This window comes from Sus scrofa, unplaced genomic scaffold, assembly GCF_000003025.6.
Source record: "Sus scrofa isolate TJ Tabasco breed Duroc unplaced genomic scaffold, Sscrofa11.1 Contig65, whole genome shotgun sequence".
Lineage (NCBI taxonomy): Eukaryota > Metazoa > Chordata > Mammalia > Artiodactyla > Suidae > Sus > Sus scrofa.
The window spans coordinates 18,981-45,482 of record NW_018085276.1 but is presented as its reverse complement, the minus strand read 5'-3'; the positions used below and the strand labels follow the sequence as shown (position 1 = coordinate 45,482).

General features: G+C 40.3%; 1 protein-coding gene and 2 pseudogenes across 1 annotated transcript; 2 read left to right on the top strand and 1 right to left on the bottom strand.

The window, feature by feature from the left end:
• Nucleotides 1–7,823: 7,823 nt before the first annotated feature.
• On the bottom strand, nucleotides 7,824–8,821 carry LOC110259024 (annotated as a pseudogene).
• Nucleotides 8,822–17,261: 8,440 nt separating this feature from the next.
• LOC100525386 lies at nucleotides 17,262–18,278 on the top strand (annotated as a pseudogene).
• A 5,199-nt stretch (nucleotides 18,279–23,477) lies between these two features.
• LOC110259026 (olfactory receptor 7C1-like) lies at nucleotides 23,478–24,416 on the top strand. Its single transcript, XM_021082321.1, has one exon. The coding sequence runs from the start codon at nucleotides 23,478–23,480 to the stop codon at nucleotides 24,414–24,416; it is 939 nt and encodes a 312-aa protein (XP_020937980.1).
• Nucleotides 24,417–26,502: the final 2,086 nt, after the last annotated feature.

Here is a 26,502-nt window from a genome sequence, read left to right as displayed (position 1 = left end):
AAAGATGATGAATCAACTCTTCTACCTTTATTTCACATCTGGGACCAAAGTTGGTTTGAAAAGAAACACTTTTGGAAGTTTCCTTGTGGCACAGCAGGTTAAGGTGTTGTTACTGAAGCAGCTCAGGTCACTGCTGGGGCCCAGGTTCAATCCCTAGCCCAGGAATTTCTGCACGCTGCAGGTGCAACCAAAAGAAAGAAAGCAAGGAAGAAAGGAAGAAAGAAAGAAAGGGAAGGAAGGAGGAAAAAGAAAAAGAAAGTGAAATGCATTTTATCTGCAGTGGAAGTGACAGAGAACTGTACAGGAAAAAGCACTTCAACTTTAGAGTCCTGGGTCTTTCACCCCCAATCCAAAAAAAAGGTGGAAATGTGGAAGACTTTCCTGTCTTGGAGCACTGGAGCATGGACTGACATGAAACACTAAAATGTGTCTCAGCCCATACAGCAAGAGGTACGGTCCCCTTCTTTTCTGACTCTTTCCCCCCATTTTATGATAATCTCTTGAGAGGTTTCTCAATCACTTAATGCTGCAGATTCTATTACATGGAAAATAATAGGTACCATAGAAAGTCCATGCTGTAGTTACAAATAAGCACTATTTTATCTTGTCCCTAGTCCTATGGGACATTCCTGAAAAGGATGAAAACACTGACATGCATGATCCAGTGGATGGAAGGAAGCCCTATTGCCCACACTTTGTTTCTATGAAAATGGAAGGGTCTATTCAACACTATAACTAGGTTTTTAAAATTCTTGGTGCCTCCTCTCTGCCAACAAGGTGTAAGCTCTGGGGAATCAGAAATAGGTGAGCCCTGAGTTTGGAAGATAATATGAGAAAAATTATATATTATAATTTACATATTTATATATTAATGTATTCATATAAAACATAAATTAAAAAGAAAGAAAGAAAGAGGGAGTGTTAGGACGATTACTCCCTCCTCAAGAGAATAAACATAATTGTGGCAGAAAGTCGAGAGGGTACCAATATACAACATTTCATAATAAATCCCTATGAAATTTCTATTCTTGGTTCTGGTTGGGGTGTGAGAAATATATATATATATGTATATATATGTACACGCACACACACACACACACACACACCCCTGGGTCACTTTGCTGTACAGCAGAAATTGGAAGAACATTGTAAATCAACTATACTAATTTTTAAAAATTAATAATAAAAAAGAATCTTTTAAAACTTTCAATTTATAAAAAAAGAGAAAGAAATAGGTGACCCTTGGTCATTTCTCTTCAATATGAAGATGTACTTATGTAAATAAATTAAAAAAAGTCCTCTCATGGATGTAGGAAAGCCATAATACCAGATCACCAGACATTCAAATCTAATAATATAAGAACTAGCCTTGTCATTGTTACCAACAAAATATATGAAATTTATTTTGCACTTACTTTATGCATCCATCACATAGTTATTGCATAGAGGACAAACATTATTTGCTTAGTCCTAATTAAGGGGAGTTTTATCAATGAGGCATCAACTTAGTTGACAATCCTAACTCCCAGAGAGACCAAGAAATTGCCCAAAGAATAAGGAAAGCACACAGGATTCAAAATGAAGTTGTCAGTCTCTGAGTCTCACACATTAAATTTCACTATTTCCAGGTTTTCCGAATGTTTTAGGCAGAGGTACAGAGGGCTAATCACAAATACATTTGAGATATATTGTTTTCAATGTTTTCATTTTCTTGAGCAGGAGTGAACACAATGATTCTGACTTATGTCTTCTTTTTGATTGAGTGGGCTGATTATGAGTATGGACGAGGAAGTGAACACTCAAAGTAAAATCCAGGAGCAAGATCAGCAGAGAGATCTACCCTTAAATTTCCAGTGCCAATTCTTTCTGTGACTTTGCCTGTATCTCATGCAACTTTCCTGTAGCTGATGCGGAAAATGTTCCCTATTGCCCTCCACTATATGCTCCAGAAAACTCCAAAGGGAAGGGCATCCTGAGCAATGAGTCTCTTCCAGGACTGACCTGGGGGTGACATGACTCTGGGTGGGCAGGGGGAAGTCTGCCCAGATACCCTGTGTCTGCAGTTAGTCTGCCCAGAAAGACTGGCTTCAAACATGGATTCAACCTTTTCTAACTCATGACCTGGCACAAGTTACATCAAATGCTGAGCTCCTTTCCTCTTATTAAAAAGAATAACAATGATGTGTGCCCTTGTAGTTTGGGAGAGGTTATACACATGAAATGAAACAAGTTACATAAAACACATATTCTAGAGCATAACATTTAGGAATCACTCAGAAACAGAATATGATGCTATAGTTGATGCCATCTTCCCCATTTTCATCATTCCTTCATGATCACTTGACATTCTCAGGGGGAGTTTTAGAAAGACCCAGGGGCTGCTCTGGTGGGAGATGCCAGCCAGAGGCAGAGCCAGTGAGGGTGCATGCCAAACTCAGAATGAGATTTCTCACACCCCAACCAGAACGAAGAACATAAATTTCATAGGGATTTATTATGAAATGTTGTAATATTGGTACCCTCTCGGCTTTCTGCCACAATTATCATGTTTATTCTCTTGAGGAGGGAGTAATCATCCTAACGCTCCCTCTTTTTTTCTTTCTTTCTTATTTATCTTTTCTTTTTAAAAATCTTATTATAGTTGATTTACAATGTTCTGTCAATTCTGCTGTACAGCAAAGTGACCCATTTATACATATTTATACATGCCTTTTCCTCATATTATCCTCCATCATGTTCCATCACAAGCTGTTGGATATAGTTCCCTGTGCTATACACCAGGATCTCATTGCTTGTCCATTCCAAATGCAATAATGTGCATCTACTAGCCACAAACTCCCAGTCCATTCCACTCCCCCACCTTGGCAGCCACCTAACAGTCCCTCTTTCAATCACGGGCTTACTCAGTACTTACTGGGCTGGACTGATTCTATGCTGGACCATGAACAAGGAGTATGCCTGGTGTGTGATGAAGTCTCAGGATTTGCAGGAAGACATCAGGCTGGGAACTTCAAATGCAGGTGCCCACAAATGGAAGAGACACAGATAAAGAACCACACTATTAGAACTGGCAAACTAATGGGCAGGCAGCAGCAATTATGCACAGTGGTGTGACCTGAGGGCTCAGTGCACAAAACTCAGAATTAGCCAATGAGCCCATGTGGTCCCAGTCTCTGGAGACTTGCTAATATTAATGGGTGTGGAAAAATATAAGAAAGGTGAAGGTCCTTGGAAGGGTCTCTGTTCTTCCTCTTTTCAGGAGGCAATTCCACTGTATTCCTTAGTTCTTACTTCCAGTTTGCAGGATCTTAATATAAAATTATGATGTGTATACCCGACTCACTTTACTGTACACCTGAAACTAACACAACATTGTAAATCAAGTATACTCCAATGTAAAATTGATATTAAATTAAACTGAAAAAACTTCATGCTTTAAAAAATCAAAGCATCAGGTGTGAGTTTGATATCTATAAATCTATTGTATTAAGCATGAAATCTTTACAGCTTTAGGTCTTCTATATGAAGGATATGATACTCTTTCCATTTTCTCATTTGACTCTAAGGATAACTTCTTATTTTCATTTCCTTAGCCCTTGCTCAGTTTGGCCTTTTATATGGTGGATATTTTCAAGGTTTTTGTTTGTTTGTTTACATATTTGAAAGACTTCTCTAAGTTTTTGCTCTAAACGAATTATAGTGGTGCACTAGAATACTATTGAATTTTACATATTAACTTTCTAACAGATACTTCACTAAATATTTCAGAGAACACCTCAGAAGGTTGCAATCGAGGTGTCAGCCAGTGCTGTAGGAATCGAAATTCCAATTAGGACCACGTCCGAGATGACTCTTGGTAGGATTCACATGTAAACAGGCTATTGTCCAGAATTACCATGGTTCATTGACACATGGGCCTCTTGATGGTCACAACATGGCAGTTGGGTTTTATCAACCTAAGCAACGCAAGAGCAAGAGAGAGGCAAGATGAAGAAAGCCAGCTTTATTGTCTGCTCAATTCTAATTCCCAGAAATGACACCCCAATATTTCTTCCACATTCTTATTGTTGGAAACAAGTCGCTATGTCCATCTCACACTCAGTGAGAGGGAAATACACAAGAGCATGAAAACCAGGAGTTGGAATTATTGAGAGCATCTCAGATGCTGTCACTCACACAGGCATCATCATTTATCAGAACTTTGACTCCCAGCACTTTGAGACTCAGGGCCTGTTCATTTGCCAATTCATAATCTCAAATTCATTGCACCACCTGATCTCAATAAAAATTCCCTGGTGACAATCTAGAAATGTGTGGAACAGTCTCTCCATTTGATGAAGACCCCAGTCCATTGCTCCTTTTCACCCAGTCCTAAAAAAAACCCTGTTTCTGAAACAGTAGGAGAGTGCCTCCTCCCACCTCAGGCCACATGACACAGCAATTCCACTTCTGGGTATTTGTCCAAAGGAGATAGATGTCATAACTATCAGGAAAAGATAGCTCAATTGGCATATTCATTACAGCAACTTTCACAATAGCCAAGAAAAAAGAAGAAGAAGGAAACAACCTAGTGTCCATTGATGATGAATGATGATGATGAAAGACAAAGAAATGTGATATACCTAAAATTAAAAAATATAGCAGAAATTAGCATAACACTGTAAATCTACTATACTCTAATAAAAATAAAATTTTAAAGATCAACTTAAAAATTAAAAAAAGAAATTAAGAGCAAAATCAGTAAGATAAAAAGCAATCAATGCAAGAATTAAAAAAATAACGCAACTTTGTAAGTCAACTATATATTCAAATAAAATTTTTTGAAAAAAGAAATGTGACATACTAGTAGTACACAAAATGGAATATTATACAGCAATAGGAAAGAAGGAATTCCTGCCACTTGGTAGAATATGGATGAAATTGAGAACATTACGTTAAGTGAAATTAAGTCAGACAGAGAAAGACAACAAATGTAGGACCTGGTTTATGCAGATTCTGAGAATACTGAACTCATAGAAACAGAGTAGAATGGTGGTTGCCTGGGGCTGAGAGGTGGTAAGAATGAGAATAGAGGTTTGAGTGACAGATGAGGAAATTGCAGGGATTTAATGTACATCATGGTGACAATGGCTAACACTACAGTGTTGCATACTTGAAACTGCTGTGAGAGTAGAGTTATTTTTCTTACCCTAACAAAAACACACAAAAAATATGGTAATTAGCTGAGGTAAAGGAGGTGTTAATTAATCCTGAGGTAAAGGATGTGTTAATTAACTTTGGTAAACATTTCGCAAAACATGATAGTGTACACATTAAAGTTATGTAGAAAGTTATGATGTCAATTATGTCTCAATAATGCCAGAATAAAAAACCAACAAAAAACAAAAAACAATGTATATATTTTTGCTTACAAACAATGTGCATCTACCTCGAGAATAATGTCTGCTGTTCTGTTCATCACAGTTCCAGAACTGGTAATAGAATGGGGTACTATCCAGAAGAGGGGACTTCAAATGATTTGGTCAGAAAAAGCTGCCCTGTATAACAAGTTGAAATGTAGGTGAAAGTTACCCCATTTGCTAGTCATCTGGGAAAATTTTTTTTTATTTTAACATTATTGAGATATTCACACTCCAAAAAATTCACCCATCTAATGTATACAATTCAATAGTTTTTAGTATATTCACAGAGTTGTACAAGTATCACCATGATCCAATTCTAGAACATTTTCATCACTCCAAAAAGAATCCATGAAATTTTTAGAGTTACACTAGCATCTAAAAGAGAACAGCTTGAAGGTCCCACTGTGGTGCAGTGAGTTAAGGACCTGGCACTGCCACCATGGTGGTGTAGGTGCCAGCTGTGGCTCACATTCCATCCCTGGCCTGCGAACTTCCATATGCTACAGGTGTGGCCAAAGAGAGAAAGAGAAAGAAAGAAAAGTTCTTCCCACAAAACATTCATATAATTACAATTATCAAACCCAAAATTAACCCTGCAAGAAATTGAGAAGATGTATTGAAATTCTCTGTGAAAATTTAAGCTGAGATCAAGAGCTGTCAAGAATGCACAGAGTGAATTATTTTTTACACTGTTCTAGCACAGAATGAAAATCCACCAGTTTAGTTGAATAAATTAGAAGGGCATACGGAACATGCTTTAGGTGGGTGTGATGACCATGGTTAAAAAGTAATTCAAAATAAGCATAATCATGCAAAAACCAAAGGCAATTTCAGTTTATTAAGAATCTTAGGAACGCTATCCTTACTGTCTATTTATTTATTATTTATTTATTTTGCTTTTTAGGGCCACACCCCCAACATGTGGAAGTTCCCAGGCTAGGGTTTGAATCAGAGTTACATCTGCTGGCCTAAGCCACAGCCACAGCAATGCTGGATCTGATGTGCATCTGCAACCTATACTACAGCTCACAGCAATGCCAGATGCCCAACCCACTGAGCAAGTCCAGGGATCAAACTCACGAGCTCAGATTCATTTCTGCTACACCACAACAGGAACTCCTCTTTAATTATTATATTTTTTTGCCTTTTTTTCTTTTCTATGGCTGCACCCACAGTATTTGGAGTATTTGGAGGTTCCTAGGCTGGGGTTCCAATCAGAGCTGCAGCTGCCAGCCTAAGCCACAGCCACAGCAATGCCATATCTGAGCTGTGTCTGCAACCTACACCACAGCTCACGGCTGTTGGAGGCATGAATATGTGACGTAATGAAGAATGGAAAGAAAAGACTGGTGCCATAGAGTGGCTGTAGAATGTCAGTCTATACAAAGTCTTGTGACTCTCTCATGACCCTTGAGGCAAAACAAATGAGAACAACATCAAAGAATGGTATCTCGAAAACAAGATTGCTGAAGCATTAATGTTGCTGATGGAAAACCATCAGCTCTGACATTCTCAGGACTGGAGCCTTGGGGGATTTGTGGGAGAGGCCATAGATGGCTTGAAGCAAACAACAAATTATGGCCTGGGAGGGCTAAAACATTTATGATTAGTTTATTTATGTGCTTAGGAATAACTATGCTAGCATATCTTGCTATCTATCTATTTGAAGTAAAATACTGATGTATCCCCTGCACGTACAAGGAAGTAGAACATAGGAAATAAAAACCATGAGTTGGGTCAGAGGGTTGCTATTGCCTCTTGAAGGCTGTAGCCCCCTGATCCCCTCTCTATTGCTGTGTCTCTTTCTTATTTCTGTGGCATCACTGACTTCAGGACATGGGTAGACAAGCAGACCTCGTCACATGGCAACACTGGATCCTTAACCCAATGAGCAAGGCCAGGGATCAAACCCACAACCTATGGTTCCTAGTTGGGTTTGTTAACCACTGAGCCATGACAGGAACTCTTCCTTTCATTTTATTATTTTACTTTGTGTGTATGCTTTTATTTTATTTGCCACACCTGCAGCATGAATAAATTCCTAGGCCAGCAATCAAGCCACACCACAGCAGTGACAATGCCAGATCCTTAACCCACTGAGCCACCAGGGAACTCCGGAGCTCCTTCATTTTTATTTTATATTGGAGCATAGTTGATTTATAATGTTGTCTTACCTTCAGGTGTGCAGCAAGTATTCTGTCATGTGATGGTTATGATCTGCAAAGATCCTAGAACTCTACCTCAGACCCATTAAAGAAAGGACAGAAGAAGCAAGAGTCAGGTGCTAAGCAAGGAGAACAGCAAAGGCCATAGGAGCTACAAAAAGGATGACATAAGAGAGGGAGAATTTCAAGTCTACATGTTTAATGTTTCTACATTTCCCAAAGTACACTCCAAATGGGTGACACCCACATACTGAAATTAGATCATTTGGCCAAAGAACCTCCTCATGGCCCTTTTGAAGTCCCTGTTCCTCAGACTGTAGATGAAGGGGTTCAGCATGGGGATGACCACAGTGTATACCACTGAGGCCACTGCATTCTTCCTGGGGGAAAGTGAGAGAGCTGAACTGAGGTACACCCCAAGGCCTGTTCCATAAAATAAACAAACAACTGCCAGGTGAGAGCCACAGGTGGAGAAGGCTTTGTACCTCCCACCTGATGAGGAGACTCTCAGAATGGAGGAAACAATTTTAGAGTAAGAGAAAAGGATCCCTGAGATAGGGAGAAAACCAGAGATGCCACCCACACAATACATGACTATGGTATTGGTGGAAGGGTCAGAACAGGCTAGGTTGAGGAGTTGAGAAGGATCACAGAAGAAATGAGAAATTTCCACATCTCTGAAGTAGGCAACTTTTACCACCACCGAACCGTGCATCTGAGAGACCAAAAGGCTGGTGAGGAGTGATACCAACACTAACAAGCCACAGACACGTGGGTTCATGATGACCAAGTAATGCAGGGGGTGACAGATGGCCACAAACCTGTCATAGGCCATCACAGTCAGGAGGAGACTATCCAAACATCCAAAAAGCATAAAAAATGACATCTGTGTCAGGCAGCCAGCATAGGAGATGACTCTGCTGTGAGTCTGGATGTTCACAATCATCCTGGGGACAGTGGTGGAGGTGAAGCCCATGTCAGCCAAGGACAGGTTGGAGAGGAAGAAGTACATGGGGGTGTGGAAGTGGGAGTCAGAGGTAACAGCCAGGACAATGAGTAGGTTCCCCAACATGGTGACCAGGTACATGGACAGGAACAGCCCAAGGAGGAAGGGCTGCAGGTCTGGATCCTCTGAGAGGCCCAGGAGCAAGAATTCTGAGACACTTGTTAGATTTTGTGGTCCCGTGTATCTCTGACACCTTTTGAAAAAGAAGAGAGAGAGGTTTGGAAGAAAGGAAACAGGTAAATGAGCATGCAGTCCTACTATGTGCATATTTTGGATTCAGGAAATTTACAAGCCAATATTCACACTTGGGGTCATACACCCTGGTACCTTCAGCACTATTTCACAATGTCCCAAATCCAGTTTTCATACAGCTCCTTTCTCACTGGATTCTACGTTATTCACCTCTTTCTATACATTGGCCTAAAGAATGTTAGAGGAGCAAGGAAATGGAGAGATAACAAATCCCTGATCATGGCAAAGGACAGTCTATTCTTTTAATGAAATATATTGAGTAAGAAAAAGCACAACATTGTAAATCAACTAAACTTTAATAAAAACATAAAAGTTATATAAAAAAGAAATATCCCTCTCCCTTTTTGAAGAAAAACATTCTAATTAGTACACTTAGAATCAGCCTTAATTTATTCAGATATAGCACAATAATTTCTCTTGACTCAGAATGTTGATATCTAGATATTCCTCGAACTATGTTATCTGGACTCTAAATAAAAGTCAAATGTTCATAATTAGAAAGGGGTTTTGGGGGGTTTTGTTGGGGAGGTCTTTGTTGTTTTTTTAGGGCCACACCCTTGGCATATGGAGGTTCCCCAGCTAGGGGTCTAATGGGAGCTGTAGCCGCAGGCCTATGCCACAGCCACAGCAATGCAAGATCTGAAACACATCTGCAACCTACACCATAGCTCATAGAAGTGCAGGATCCTCCACCCACTGAGTGAGGCCAGGGATCGAACCCACAACCTCATGGTTCCTAGTTGGATTTGTTTCTGCTGTGCCACAATGGGAACTCCTAGAAAGGTTTTTTTATGTGTCTTTTATCTTCATGGGTTTTTATTATTCTTTGACTTTCTGATTTCCCCTATTTCTAGAAATGTATGCTCAATATGTGGGTTGTCTTTTAAAAGTCTTTTCAAGGGAAACCTATGCACCACTGGTGGGAACTAATTTTGTTTGGCCACTGTGGAAATTCCTCACCTTTATGGTTAAAGGGGAAACATGCTTTTGGGACAAATAGGGTATTGGGGCTGACATATAGACACCACTCTATATAAAATAGACAGGTAACGTGTATAGCACAAGAAAATCTACTCAATATTAGAACAGGGGAAAAGAATCTGAAAAGGAATGGATATATATATGATGGGTTTATTTTGCTGAACACCTGAACTAACACAACTTTGTAAGTCCACTATACACCAATAAAATTAAAAAAATAAATAAAACTGCCCTGTGATTCGCTTTTCCATTTTTGGGTATTCATCTTAAGGAAATGAAAACACTAATAGGAAAAGTTACATGCACCGCTCTGTTCATTGTAGCATTATTTACAATAGCCAAGATATGGAAACAACCTAAGTGTCCATCAGTGGGTGAGTAGAGGAAGAAAACATGATATATACACACAATGGCACACGATTCAGCCATAAGAATGAAGGAAATCCTACCATTTCTGACAACATGTATGGACCTTGAAGGCATTAGGCTGAGCAAAATAAGTCAGATAAAGACAAGTCGTGTAATTCACTTATATGTGGAATCTAAAATCAAACAAACAAGCAACCCTAAACTCAGAGAAAAAGAGATCAGATGTGTAGTTTCCAAAAGCTGGGGGTGGGGGTGGGGAGTGGGAAATTGGATGAAATGAGTCAAAATGTACACCCTTCCATTTATAAGATAAGAAGTACTAGGGGTGTATGATACAACACAATGACTATAGTTGACACTGTTCTGTGGTATATTTGAAAGGTAGGAGAGCAAATCCTAAGAAATATCAAGAAAAAAATGCTTTTTACTTTTTCTCTCTATATACAATGATGGATATTAATGTGGTAATCATTTCATAAAATGTTTGTCAGGTCATTATACAGAACACCTTAAATTTATACGGTGCTATATATCAATTACATGTCAAAAAACCTAGAAAAATAACTTTTCGACTGTAACATCTAAACTCGGTCTAGCCGGGAGTTCCCTGATGGTGCAGTGGGTTAAGAATACAGCATTGCCATGGTTGGAGCTCAGGACTCTGTGGTGGCATGGGTTCAGTCCCTGGCCTGGGATCTTCATGCAGCAGGTCCTGCCAAAAAGAGAAAAAAAATCCTTACTCTTGTAGACTTCACATTTTGGTAACTATAGGTTAGCAAATGCAAAGTCACAACCTCAATACCCCATAGATGGCATTAGTATACAGTGCACTTCTCAATCATTGAACAGGAGTCCCCGTTGTGACCAGTAGATTAAGAACCTGACTAGTATCCATGAGGATGCAGGTTCGATCCCTGGCCTTAACAAGGACATGATATTTCCATATCTCAGGTTTTCAAACCGGACTCTAAAGTGCATTGTTATCATAGGAAATCTATAATCCATTATATTAGTGCCACCAGTGCCCCTAAAACCACTGGTTCAGTATCCTAAGTCACAGATGTGTGTATAAATGCCTCAGCCTCTACGTGCTGGTGTTCTTTATCTGGAAATTGAGATGATAACAGCCAGCTCCACAGATGTGGGGCATCTTAGACTGGTGGAACTTAGAAACATTTGGTCCTTGCTTTGTACCAGAATTATAATTATTTTTGGAATAGTGGGTTTATGGACGAAATGCAACCCTAAGAGAGTTTCAATAATCTTTTATTTGATTATAGTTTTACTTAAAGGATAGTTGATTTACAGCATTGTGCCAATTTCTGCTGTACAGTATAGTGATCCAGTCATACATATGTATACATTCTTTTTCTCATGCTATCTTTTGTCATGTTCTATCCCAAGAAATGGGATATAGTTCCCTGTGCTGAACAGTAAGACCTCATTGTTTATCCATTCTGAATATAATAGTTTGCATCTACCAACCCCAAACTCGGTGTCCTTCTCACTCCTTCCCTGCTCCCCCTTGGCGACCCCAAGTCTGTTCTCCATGTCTGTGAGTCTGTTTCTGTTTTGTAGATAGGTTCATTTGTGCCATATTTTAGATCCACATATAAGTGATATCATATGGTGTTTGTCTTTCTTTTTCTGACTTACTTCTCTTAGTATGAGAATTCCTAGTTGCATACATGTTGCTGCAAATGCCATTCTTTTGTTCTTTTTAGGGCTGAGGAGCATTCCATTGTGTATATGTAATTGGTTATATGGCAGAAAATCTGAAGGGTCTCTTTTCCCAGGGCATGCACATAGAATGACTTGGAATCCTTTTTCTTTTTCTTTTTTGGTCTTTTTGTCTCTTTTTAGGGCCGCACCCACAGCATTTGGAGGGTCTCAGGCTAGGGGTCTAATCGGAGCTGTAGCAGCTGACCTACCCCAGAGCCACAGCAATGCGGGATCTGAGGCGCACCTGCAACCTACACCACAGCTCACAGCAATGCCAGATCCGTAACCCACTGAGCGAGGCTAGGGATCAAACCTGCAACCTCATGGTTCCTACTCAGATTTGATGCCACTACACCATTATGGGAACTCTGACTTAGAATCCTAAAATGTGTCTGAGCCCACATGATAAAACGTACCTTCCCCTGCTCCTTCTGCCATTTCTTTTTAATATTTATGAAAATCACTGTGTTGTTCTTTGAGTAATTCAATGTCATGGAGCTATTAAGTGGAAAATAATAGATCCCATTGAGAGTCCATGACATACACACAGGCAAGTACCATTTTATCTTGTCTCTTGTCCTATGGGGCATCCCATAAGCACAGGCAAGAAAGCATCAGTGTGTGCAAGCCATATTGATTATTCTGTGTTTCTGCGACCCAAAGAAGGGTCTACTCAATAGTTATCATACCTGGGGAGTTAAGGATCAAGCATTGCTGCAAGCTGGGCATGGGTCGCAGACTCAGCTCAGATTGATGTTGCTGTGGCTGTGGTATAGGCCCAGCTGCAGCTCCAATTCGACCCCCAGCCTGGGAACGTTCATATGCCATAGGTGTGGCCATTCAGAAAGAAAGAAAGAGAGAGAGAAATCAGTGTGACTCAGCCATTTCCATCTAAGTGCTCAGTATCTACTTGTGTAGGGACAAAAATAAAATGTTTTGTCAGGTATTCATTCGAAATTACATGTCAGATCACAGGATACTTTGGCCAAATGACGTGAACCTTAGGGTTATCAAAATTAATAATATTTTTATCAAAAAGTTTGTCCTTAGTTTATGCATCCATCCCATATTTACCCACATAGACAGTATCCATTCCCTGTTTCTTACTCAGTGAGGTGGTATCAAACCGAAATCAACTCAGATGACAATGTCGATGCTCTGAGATACTAAGAACTTGCTCCAGCTCGCTAGATAATAAATGCAGCAGATAGGATTTAAAATTATATGGTGGATCTCTGAGTCACAGGTAGTTAACTTCTTCACACTAATACAACTCAGGAAGTTTAAACAGAGATCCACAGGTCCTAGCCAATGACACATCTTCTGTACATCGTCTCTGTTTCTGGTCTCCTGAGTATGGATGATGTTATGTCTCCAATTTAAATGGAGAAGGCTGAATTACAGAATGGAGGAGGAAGTGGACAGGTGAGGCAATATCCAGGAGCAGAGATCTGCCCTCAGCTGTTATGAGCCATGATTTCTGTGATCCTGCCTATGATCTCAGCCATCCTTTCTATGGTTGGTGCCACCCACAGCTCCCACTGCGGTTTACGGTAACCTCCAAAGTGAAGATCACAGTAACGGAGATGCTTGATGGAATGGCCAGAGAAGTGAAATGACTGGGTTGGCAAAGGGAAATGCTGGCCAGGTGCCTGTGTCTGGAGTCAGCTGTTTGATTCAAAGCTGGCTCATCTATTCTATCCCATGATCTGTGCAATTACAATAAAAAAAACCTATCATCTTCCTCATCTGTAAAAGAATAATAACCTGTACACATATATTGAGGGTGACTATGCAGATGAAAAAAATAAGCTATGTGGAGCACTTAATTCAGAGCCTGGCCCTTGGGAATCTTTAATGAATATTCATGATACCACATATATAATCATCTGGCATCATCCTCATAAACACCTTCATGATCATCTTGGAATGTTTAGGGGACAGTTTAGAGGGCTCATTTCCTGCTCTGGTGAGAGAGATGCCAACAGAACCTAGAGCCAGTATGGGAGGAAAGCAGAAATAAGACTTCTCACTGAGACCAACAGCATCAACTTCATATGCCTCTGAGCTGACTGCGTATTGGTGCCCTACTCGCTCATCCTCCAACTGTCCTGCTTATCCTGATGATGAAGAAACCATCCTGCCCCAGTCCCTCCTGTACTCAGTATCTCCAGTGGTACTCACTGCAGGGCACGCTGGGGCATGACAAAGGAATGATGATCAATTGCCCTTCCCAGGCTGGGTGAGTGATGAAGGTTCAGTTTCTGTTCACAGGACAGACAGGAAGACAGAGTCAGATGGACCCCTTGATGAAGACAATGACTATGACAGGAGAAGACACACGTACTGATCCAGCTGGACTGGGACCATCAAACTGAAATGTTGCAGGGCACAGGCTGCTTATTTACAGGAGTCTGGGCTTGAGAGCTCAATGCCCAGAGCTCATAATTAGCCAAATTGGCCCATATTATCTCAGTCTCTGAGGGTTTGTTAATATTAATGGTACAGGACTACAAGAGATCTCCTTCATAGGATTTGGGTCCTGCCCCTTCTCAGGAAGAATCTCACCCTTACTCCTCCTCCCGAGTTTACAGTTTCATACATCTTAATAAGAAAATTCAGACTTACTCTGTGTGCATGTATTAGTTTCATGTGTACAGCAAAGTGATTAAGTTATGCATGTATGCATATATGCATATATATATTCTTTTCATATCCCTTTGCATTATAGTTTATTATAAAACACTGAAGATAGTTCCCTGTGCTATAGAGCAGATCCTTGTTGGTTATCTATTATATATAGTGTGTATATGTTAATCTCAAACTCCTAATTTATCTCTCCCACATCCCTTTGGTAACTATGTTTTCTATGTCTTTGCATCTGTTTTGTAAACACAGTTCATTTGTATCACATTTGTCTATGTGGCATCATTTTTTAGATTCTACATATAAGCGACGTCATATGATATTTGTCTTTATGTGACTTCCTTCCCTTAATATGATAATTTCTAGGTCCATCCATGTTGCTGCAAATGGCATTATCATTCTTTTTATGGCCCAGTCATATTCTACTGTATATATGTACCACTTCTTCCTTGTCCATTCATCTGTTGATGGACATTTAGTTTGCTTCCATGTCTTGGCTACAGTAAACGGTGCTGCAGTGAATATGGGGGTGCATGTGTCATTTCAAATGATAGTTTTCTCCAGATATATGCCCAGGAGTGGGACTACAGGATCATACAGTAACTCTATGTTAGTTTTCTTTTAGAGAACCTCCATACTGCTCTCCACAGTGGCTGCACAATTTACATTCCCACAGACGTGTTAAATTAACCTCTATTGACATGTGAGTTTATAATCATCAAATGCATTCAAATGACCGAGTGATTTTAGGGAGAATTGCGTCTTCTATAGCAAGAATCTGATGGTATTCTTATTTTCTCAGTTAATTTTTTGATTGTGGAAGCAACACTTAACATGAGCTCTACCTTTTTAACAGATTTTGAAATATTCATATATTATAATTGACTGTAGGTACACTGTTGTACAGCACATCTGTAGGGCTTGTTCATCTTGATTCACTGAAATTTTATGCCGTTTTATGAGTAATTCTCATATTATTTCCTCTCCTGCCAGCCCTTGGCAACCACTTTTCCACTATATGATTTTATGAATTTGACTATTTTAGATGAATCATATAAGTAGAATCATGCAGAATTTGTCTTTCTGTGATTGTCTACTTCACTTAGCATAATGTCTGCCCATGTTGTTGCAAATGGCAGCACTTTTTTCTTTTCTTTTTTTTTTTTTGCTTTTATGGCCGCACCCAGGGCATACAGAAGTTCCCAGGCTAGGGGTCCAATTGGAGCTACAGCTGCCAGCCTATGCCACAGCAGCACATCATCACAGAAGCACCAGATCCTTAACCCACTGAGCAAACCTGCAACCTCATGGTTCCTAGTCAGATTTGTTTCCACTGCACCATGACAGGAACTCCGTAAATGCTTTCTTGAATGTGGTTTGTAGAAACTAAGAGAAAGCAGTTTCCATAGAAAAGGGAACACTAACAGAAAACACAAGCATACATAACAGAATGAGAGTTAGAAGGCAAGAAGAAATCTTAAAGGGCTGCTCCCCAACCTGGAAGCCTCACAACCAAGGTCATTAATTCCATGTGTTTCCATTTCTCTCTCCTTCCCATATTATTTTATGCCAAGTACTCTATGATATCCCATTCCTCTAAGGACTTACCTCACTGCCTTCAGATCTTCAGACACCATTTCCCAAATTCTAAAATATACTCAGCCATGATTTCTCTAGGTTTCCATAGTGTTCCAGGCACTGTTCTTTAAAACATAAACTCAGAGTTCCTGTTGTGGTGTAGTGGAGAAGAATCTGACTGGTAACCATGAGGTTGTGGGTTCAATCCCAGACTTTGCTCAGTGGGTCAAGGATCCTGCATGGCTGTGGCTGTGGCTGTGGCTGTGGCTGGCAGCTACAGCTTCGATTAGACCCCTAGCCTGGGAACCTCCATATGCCATGGGTGCATCCCTAAAAAGCAAAAAAATAAAATAAAATAAATAAACTCATTTATCACTCTCAACCATTCTATGGAGTAAGTATCATTAAAAATCCCATTTCATCAAGTAGGAATCTGAGGTACTGAGAAATCAGAGAGCTTGGCAGTGGTTAGCAAAGAGTAGAACCAGGATTTGTGACAGAGGAGTCAGGCTCTAGGAATTATAATTTGACATGATCCTTACTACCACACCTAGTTTAGCAGTTCAGTACACTGGTTCTGAAGCATAGGCTACCTTCTGTGAAAGCATAGTGATGGCTAGCCTCAACCCTGGAAGCTTAGTTGATTTGTCCCATCAAGCCCACCCCCTCAGATTATTAACTAAAATATGAGTTTTATTTGAGCGTTTCTCCAGTGAAGCTCATTGTCCAGATTGAGCCAGACACCACAATCTTACCAAATTAGTTCTTGGCAGGGGGCAATGAGGCCAAGGCACCACCAACACACATGGCTGTGCTAGAATACTAGGTGAAAGTGGGAAAAGGCAGAATCCTCCAAGAGGCAGATTTTGGCACCTCCGAAGGAAGAATGGTCAAATCATCTGAAAGGGGCTGATGCTGAGCTAGACACCACAGAGGCTGATGGACTCTTTTTTGAAGTGATAGATTTTGAAGGCAAAGATTAAATTGTGCTAACAATTAGAAGGAAGGAAGAGATCATCCCTGAAAGTGTTATCTGTATATAATAATGACATTTGTAATTGCTTCTACTGAATGAAAACTAAATTGTTAGCCAAAGTTTACATTTTTTTCTGTTTTTATGGGGGGAGGGGTGTCACTAATATGGTAAAAATATTTTACATTTGTGGACTCCATTCCATCCATCGCTTTGTCAGTTACACGGCAGAATTATCAGCTCCATGGATGTACGAAACCAAACAGGTGTCTTGGAATTCCTCCTCTGGGCCTCTCAGAGGACCCAGAACTCCAGCCACTCCTCTTTGGGCTGTTCTTCTCCTTGTGCCTGGTCTTGGTGTGTGGGAACCTGCTCATCATTCTGGCTTTTACCTTCAACTTCCACCTCCACACCCCCATGGGCTTCTTCCTCTCACACCTGTCTTTTCTGATATTTGTCTCAACACCACCATGGTTCCCAAGTGCTGATGAACATCCAGACAGTGAGCAAAGCCATCACCTAACCTATGCTGACTGCATTACCCAGATCTATTTTTTCTCAGTTTTTGTGTGGTTGGACAACCTCCTCCTGGTCATGATGGCCTATGACAAATTTATGGCTATCTGTCACCCCTGCACTAAACAATCATGATGAACCCACACTTCTGTAACCTGCTGGCTCTAGTCTCTTGGATTGCCAGTGTCATCATCCCCCTCTTCCAGAGTCTGATGGTGCTGCATCTCTCATTCTACACACACACGGAAAGACCCCACTTCTTCTGTGAACTGGCTGAGGTGCCCGAGTCCACCTGTTCTGATGCTCTCAGCAATTACATTGTGCTGTATTCTGTGACAGGCCTGATGGTTATTATTCCAGTAACTGGGATTCCTTACTCTTATTCTAAGATTATTTCCTCCATATTGAATGTGTGCTCAGTGGAGGGGAAGTACAAAGCATTTTCCATCTGTGGGTCTCACCTAGTGGTCATTTCCTTATTCTACGGGACAGGGTTAGGCATGTACCTCAGTTCTGCCTTCTCCTCCTCCTCCTCAAAGGGGACAGTGACCTCAGTGGTGTACACCATGGTCATCCCCATACTGAACCCCTTCATCTACAGACTGAGGAACAAGGACATGAAGGGGGCCCTGAGGAAATTTGTCATCAGGTCTTTCTTCCCCCTGTGAAGAACTATGGATGCTGAGACTGGGATGTTATTATGATAACCAAGGGTCAATACCCTGGTAGACAGAAATACCAAATATTTGACTCCTTTGAGCATGTGACTTGTCCCTCTTGTTCTGAAAGACCATCACTTGGGTTTCTTTTGAGTTTACATGCCCACAAGCAACCACTTCCCATGAAATACCTTTAGTGACATTTATGCCCTCTTACCTCTGCAGATGGGTTTATACTTGGTCTCTGAGAATTGTCATTAGCTATATCAAGATAATCATCAATTCATCCACCATAATGGCAAACACTCAAATGTCTGAAAATACCAAGAACTAGCGGAGATTTGGAGAAATGGGAACTTTCAGAAACTATTAGTATACTTGTATAGTTATACCTGAAGTATTACTCCATGCAATTACTTTGGCACTTCTACTAAGTGCAAATATACTCCTACAGCAGAGCCCTCCAACTCTCAGGTATATACCTAGCAGAAATGGTTGCTTCCATCCACAAAGCAGATCTAAAAATGTTTATAGCAATGCTTTTCATGAAAGCATGAAACTGGAAATAATTCAAATGCCCCTTAGTGGTAGAATGGGTAAACAAACTATGGCATGTGGCATAAATTATGCAGAATGCAGAAAATTCCACACCAATACAAAAAGAACAAATTAGAGCTATGTACAATGATATGGACAAGCCTCAAAAACATAAAAGGCATGAAAGTGTGTTTGAAAGGCATGAAAGTGTGTTTGTTATATGACCTCACTTTCATTGACTCTAAGAGCAAGTAAAAGCACCTGACGGGGAATGGAGTCAAGATAGTGACTCTCTCTTTCAGACATACTTCACTTAGAATCTCTAGCTATATCCTGTTGCTGTAAATGGTGTTATTTTGTCCTTTTATGGCAGAATAATATTCCATTGCATATATGTACCACATTTTCATAATCTGTCAGCGGAAATTTAGGTTGTTTCTATGCCTTGGCTATGGCGAATAGTGCTGCAAGGAACATAGGGGTGCATGTATCTTTTTGAATTAAAGTTTTGTCTGGATATATGCCCAGAACAAATATCCTCATCTTACTCAGCTGCCCATCATCTCTGGAGCTGTCTCATAGTCTATCTCTGTGCAGTCCAAGATGGTAATCACCAGCTACCCATGACTACTCACCACATTTCAAGCACTCACTAACCCATGTGCCCAGGAACATATTTGGACAATGAAGATATAAAACATTTTCATTATCAAAAAACAAAAGTTCAATAGGACAGCTTTTTTCTACGGCTTTGTGGGGAAATGAAATTTTCCTGGATTTCTCACTGCTCTTGCACTGAGAGCCCTAGCCTCCCAGACACCAGAAAGTATATGAAGTAAAGATAGAGAATGTTAGATTTCACTTCCCTTGGAAATGTTTTGCTCTTGTACATGAATGAGCCAACGATGGCCTCTGTCTATTGGCCCCCAAGGATGTTTATAGCTTCCTTGTGGGTTATCACTCTTCAGTGCAAAAGCCTGTCAGCACTAAACTCAACTTTCAGGCATCCAGATTTTAAAAATAGCTCAAACAATCACATTTGAAGCCATTGAGAGTTGCCTGCTTTGCACACCCTGAAAAACTCACTGGAGAGCTGTTACCAATGGATGATAGAAGGACCTTACAGATTTAAGACCCCAAGCAGCTCTAGCCCTTCCCTTCCATGGCTCTCTGACCCAGGGACCCAGTGTTCCTGTGTGTGAAAGTGAGCTCAGGGTTTCCCACTTTGCTGTCTTGGACACTTTTCACCTATGATTTACTTTATGTAGTGAGATGAAAGATCTCCTTTTACCATGTGAAACCAACTTGTTCTAATTCTACGCTTGTTTCCTCCCCCATTATCTTATAGATGAATTTTTATTTTATTTTATTTATTGTATTTTATTTTATTGTTTTATTTCAGTGGCTACTCCTGTGGCATTGGTAGTTCCCATGCTAGAGGTTGAATCCAAGCCTCAGCTGTGACCTATACCAGGGCTGTGGTATTGCCAGATAATTTAACCCACTGCAGCCAGCCAGGGATTGAACCCAGGGATCAAGCCAAGGTCTCTGCAGTGACCCAAACCTCTGCAGTCAGTTCCTGAACCTACTGCACCACAACAGCAACTCCTGAAAGCCTGATTTTATTTCCAATATGCATATCACAGTTTTCCATCTATTCTAAAGTCAGGCATCTGATCCAATCCCAACTCTGCCATTTACAGCATATGACTGAAGCAAATTGATCATCTTCTCTACTGTGTTTTCACCCTAAAATAGAGGTGATAACCCTCAGGTAAGGTTATTATTAAATAAACAAATATTAATAAAGACTATGATATTCATTTTTAGTACTTCCGTTAATAAGTTTTCTTAACTGTGAATACCACACTCTTTATTACTATTCATTCATTTAATAATAATCCTGACCTAAGAGTTATTGTCTCTATTTTAGGGATGAGTAACACATAGAGGAGCAATGGAGTTGTGTATTATTTATACACTTCATATATATTCATATGACTGTGAAGAATATATTCATAAACTCTAATATCTTCATATATTCTGAAAAATATATTCAGATATTCAGGTCTGAGAGAGCAAGTCTTTGATTTAGGGTGCTGGCAGGTACTTAGATGGCCCTATAGAATTGCTCTTTAAGGATGTTGATTGGCAAAGAATGAGTAGTTTAGATTCTAATGGGATATTTTTCAGAGAGAATCTTGAGCCGTGCATGACATCATGCCTATGGAGAGGGGATCTCATAATGTGAAAAAAATGTAACTGTCCACAAATATCCCATGTGGAAATAGAATTGTCAGGCACAGTTTCCAATTTTATTATGGTTCTTTCTTTCTTTCCCAAGGGCAAAGCTGTTTAGAAGGAGTCACACTAGGAACATTTATTTAATTAGGTGCTTTGGAAATTCAACCTCAGATGCCCTGAAAGGATAAATGTTCCTTGTGTGTCCCTGTGCTCCCAGCTCACATACCCCAGAACAGGAAGAATATTATCACCTTGCCTATTCCACGTGTATCTGGACTTCATACCAACTTTCTTTCTGGGGATCTCTCACCATCCATCAGTGCAACCAGATTTTCTTCCCTGCTATCACCTGGATGATCGATGTGGGCTTAGTAAGTGCTTTCAGAAAGAGGACTGTGTATATGTGCATGTGGAGAAGGCTTTTGTGAGCAGTTAAGTGATTCTAGGGACAGGGACATGAGTAGTGGCTGTGAGCTTCTACTAAAAATTTCTTAAAAAATGTGGGCATGTGGCTTCTAAGTGGACCAGACTCTAGTTGAATTAAATGATAGTGATTTATCTTCTACTGATAACTTCCATGGTAATCTGACTGGTAAACTGATAAATTTACTGATAAGTTCCCTGTAATCTGACTGCCCTTTCAGGGCTTGGTATGATACTGCCTGAGCTTTTGAGCTAGATTTTCCTTATCATTTGGAAAAATAGTGTCTCTTTCTTTGTGTGCTATAAGTGACCCTCCAACAACACAGCTTGTATTATAATCCCCCTGACCACTGGAAGCACTTTATTCTATTTATTAATTTATTTTGGCACTTTAAAAATTATGAATGACTTTAAATTTTGGTTAAGGGTAATTTTGTGCAATATCTTTCTTAATATATATTTCTTAAGAGTAATTTTGGTACAATATATTTCTTAATTTTTAGCAGACTTCAATTGTGAGGATAAATGCTTCATAGTCACACTGAATTTATTTTAATATTTTTTTTACTATTTTTGGCAGGTATTTGTATTCTGCCATATAACATCATAAAAGGAATGCTTAGCAAAGTTTTAATATGGCTGGAGTAATTTTTGAAGCTCATAGCAACACAAATCATTTCATCACTCCACAAATTTTTCCTCTTCATTGGTATATTTTATTCCTATCAAAATGAATTTTGATTCTTCCCTATTGTTTAGGATTTAATCTAGTGAATGCACTCTCAGTTGAGATTATAGAAACCCCGTGAAACCAGCTTCCACAGAAAAGGGAAGATTCACAGAAAACACGTATATGTATTTAAACAGAATGAAGAAGAAGGTGACCAGAAGTCTTGAAGGTGCTGCTCCCCAAACTGGAAAGCCTCACAGCCAAGGTCATCATTTCTGTTGATTTCCATTTCTCTCTCCTTCCCATATTCTTTTAAGCCAAGTGATCTACGATATCCCATTCTCTCTAAGTATTTGACTCACTGCCTTCAGCTCCACAGACTATATTTCCCAAATTCTAAAATGTGTTGAGCCATGATTTCTGATGTTTCCATCATGTTCCAGGTACTGTTGTTTAGAACATCAACACATTTATACCTCTCAACAATCCTACAGAGTAGGTATCATTAAAATCCCATGTCCCCAAGTAGGAAACTGAGGTACTGAGAAATCCAAGAACTTGGCCAAGAGCAATGAAGAGTAGAACCAGGATACATGGCATAGCAGTCTGACTCTATGATTCCTAATTTAACATGATCCTGACCACCACACCTAGTTTCGCAGTTCAGTACACTGCTTCTGACTCATAGGCTGCCTTATTTTCAGGCATAACTATGGTCACCCCTAACCCCAGACCCTCAGGTGATGTGTCCCATCAGGTCCACCCCCTCTGGTTATTAACTAAAATATGAGTTTTATTTCTAAATATCTTCATGGAAGCTGATGGCCAGATTTGGCCACATGCCACTCTCTCATCAAATTAGTTCTTGTCAGGGGGCAGTGGGGCCAGAACACCACCAACACACATAGTTTGGCTAGAGGACTAAAGAAATGTGGGACAAGGCAGAATCCTCCATGAGGCAAATTTCAGCACCACCAAAGGAAGAATGTTCAAACCATTGATATGCTCCGTCTGAAAGGGGCTGATGCCAAGCTGGGCACCACAGAGGTTGATGGTTTCTTGAGACAGATTTTGTACGCAAAGTCTAATTTGTGATAAATTTCAGAAGAGGGAACAGATTATCCCTGAAAATGATACCTGTATAAGATAATGACATTTGTAATCACTCCCAGGCGATGAAAACTAAATTGTTAGCCAAAGTACATATTTTTCCTGTTTTTTTTTTTTTTGAGGGGGGTTACTAATAGGATAAAAATATTTTTATATTGGAGACTCATGTTTGTTTGTTTTAATTAGCATAGGTTTGTCATTTACCTGGCAGAATTAACAGATACATGGATACAGAAAACCAAACAGGTGTCTCAGAATTCCTCCTTTCGGGCTTCTCAGAGGATCCAGAACTTCAGCCCCTACTTTTTGTGCTGTTCTTATCCATGTACCTGGTCTCTGTGCTTGGGAACCTGCTTATCATCCTCACTGTCACCTCTGATTCCCGCCTCCACACCCCCATGTACTACTTCCTCTCCCACCTGTCTTTTTCCGATATTTGTGTCAACTCCTCTGTAGTTCCCAAAGTGCTGGTGAACATCCAGACAGCGAGCAGAGCCATCACTTATGCAGGCTGCATTACCCAGATGTTTTTTTCCTCAGCATTTGTGTGTTTGGACAACCTCCTCCTGAGTGTGATGGCTTATGACCGCTTTGTGGCCATCTGTCACCCCCTGCACTACACAATTATGATGAACAAACACCTCTGTGGACTGCTGGTTCTAGTCTCTTGGATTGCCAGTGTCCTGGTCTGCCTCCTCCACAGTCTGATGGTGCTGCGTCTCTCGTTCTGCACACACACAGAAATTGCCCACTTCTTCTGTGAATTGACAGAGGTGCTCAAGTCTGCCTGCTCTGATGCTCTCAGCAATTATGTTACACTTTATTCTGCAGTTGGTCTTCTGGCTGTTGTTCCACTGTTTGGGATCATTTTCTCTTACTCTAAGATTATTTCCTCCACATTGAAAATGTCTTCAGTGGAGGGGAGGTACAAAGCATTTTCCACCTGTGGGTCTCACCTAACGGTCATTTCCTTATTCTACGGGACAGGGTTAGGCGTGTACCTCAGTTCTGCTTTCTCCTCCTCCTCCTCAATGGAGACAGTGGCCTCAGTGATATACTCCATGGTCATCCCCATGCTGAACCCCTTCATCTACAGCCTGAGGAACAGGGACATGAAGAGGGCCCTGAGGAAGCTTTTCAGCAGGTTTTTCTTCTCCCTGTGAAGAGCCATGGATGTTTTAACTGGGAAGTTATGATAACCAAGGGTCAATACCCTGGTAGACGGAAATACTGAATCTTCAAATCCTTTAAGTGCATGCTGGTCCCTCTTTTTCTGAAATACCATCGCTTGAGTTTCTTCTGAATTTACACACCCACGAGCAACCGCTACCCACAAACTTCCTTAGTGGCATTTATGCTCTCTTTCTCATGCAGACATATTTATCCAAGTCTCTGCTGCATCATCAATAGACATATCAAGACAGCAAATAATTCATCCCCCAGAGGGGCTAAAATCCAAAAGACTGACAATACCAAGAGCTAGCAAGGACTTGGAGCAATGGGAACTTTCACACACTACTAGTTGGCTGGTATCCTTATACTAGAGTATAAATCAATGTAAGTCTCTGGCACCTCTACTAAGTTTAAACATACTCCTACTCTACAGCATAGCTCCCCCATTTAGGTATATACCTGACAGAAATGGGTGCTTATGTCTACAAAGCATGTCTAAAAATGTTTATGGCAGTGGAATTTTGGATAGCACCAAACTGAGAATAAGTCAAATACCCATCAGTGGAGGAACGAATAAAGAAACTATGGCATACCCAAATGCAGAAAACTCCACACCAATATGAAAAGATGAAATTACTGCTATGCATGATGACATGGACAAGCCTCAAAGTCATAGTTTGGAATGGCATGAAAGTGTGTTTGTTTTATGATCTCACTTTTATGAAATCTAGTAGAATGCAAAGCCTCCCAATGAAGAATGGAGTCAGGATAGTGGGGAGGTATTGACTGGATCAGGGCACAAAGACACATTCTGGGCAATGAAGGTGTTTTATATCTTGATCTAGGTAAGTAGCTACATGAGTATATACATCATTAAAAGTTCTTCATGCATTAACAATTTTTGCATTGTATTGTTTTATGTCATACCTCAATTAAAATAAAGAATGGAAACTGCCAACCATATACAGCAGTGGCATAGTATTCACAGGAAATTTCCCCTTCAATATTATTACATATCATTCAAAATGTAGGTTTGCTTTCCTAGACCAAGTCTTGACTCAAATAAAGTAAAGCATGGACTACCTGCAGTGGTGCAGTGGGTTAAGGATCAGATTGCAGTGGCTGGCTTGCTGCGGAGGGGTGGGTTTAATCTCTGGCCTGGTGGAGTAGGTTAAAGGATTTGGCATTGCTACAGCTGTGGAGCAGGTCACAGTTGTGGCTTGGATTAAATCTCTGGCCCAGGACATTCTATATGCTGTGGGTGCAGCTGCTTATACACACAAACACACACACACACACACACACACACACACACAATTTTAATATATACATACTTTTAACAGGATTTTTAAAATATAAAAGTCTCATTCTGTTAGTGCCATATTCATAACTTCCTTTCAGTGTGATATGTGCTATCTGTCATATGCCACCATAGTTCTAAACAGGATGAGCTGAGAATTGTATTTCCAGAACAGGCAATTGCCTCTCCATTTACCCAGAATATTACTAGATTTTCTTTCCTATCTATTCTGTGTAGTTATCAGGATCTTAACATCTTGGTCCCTTCCCCATTTTCAACTTGAATACTTCAGACAAATAGCCAAAACAAGGCTGTTCATAGCAGCCAATGGATTGTTTATTCTGTAACAAAGACAGATCAGATTATCATTAGGTTACTTTGTTTAAAGGGAAAATTAATATTCAAGAAAGGATTGTTTTACAGTTTCTTCCTAGCACAGTCCAACATGTATCCATGTCTAAATCTATATACCAGATTTCAGCTTGAGCCACCAACATGCCTCTGAGCTCTTCCCTCAGCACAGTCCAACATGTATCCATGTCTAAATCTATATACCAGATTTCAGCTTGAGCCACCAACATGCCTCTGAGCTCTTCCCTCCCAGTGTCTTCAAATGAGGGGGATTTCAGTGGATTAAGATGGAGGAGGGCATTTCTTAGAGCATGGGCAAGCCAGTGCACATAGTGAAACACTTTCAGGGGCCAAAGGCAGTTTGGTGATGGGAGAAGAGTCACATGGAAATATATGGGCGAGATATGTGGAAATGGTAAAAGCGT

Coding starts and splice junctions, on each gene's coding strand:
- LOC110259026 (XM_021082321.1), top strand. CDS start 23,478: ATGGATACAGAAAACCAAACAGGTGTCTCAGAATTCCTCCTTTCGGGC.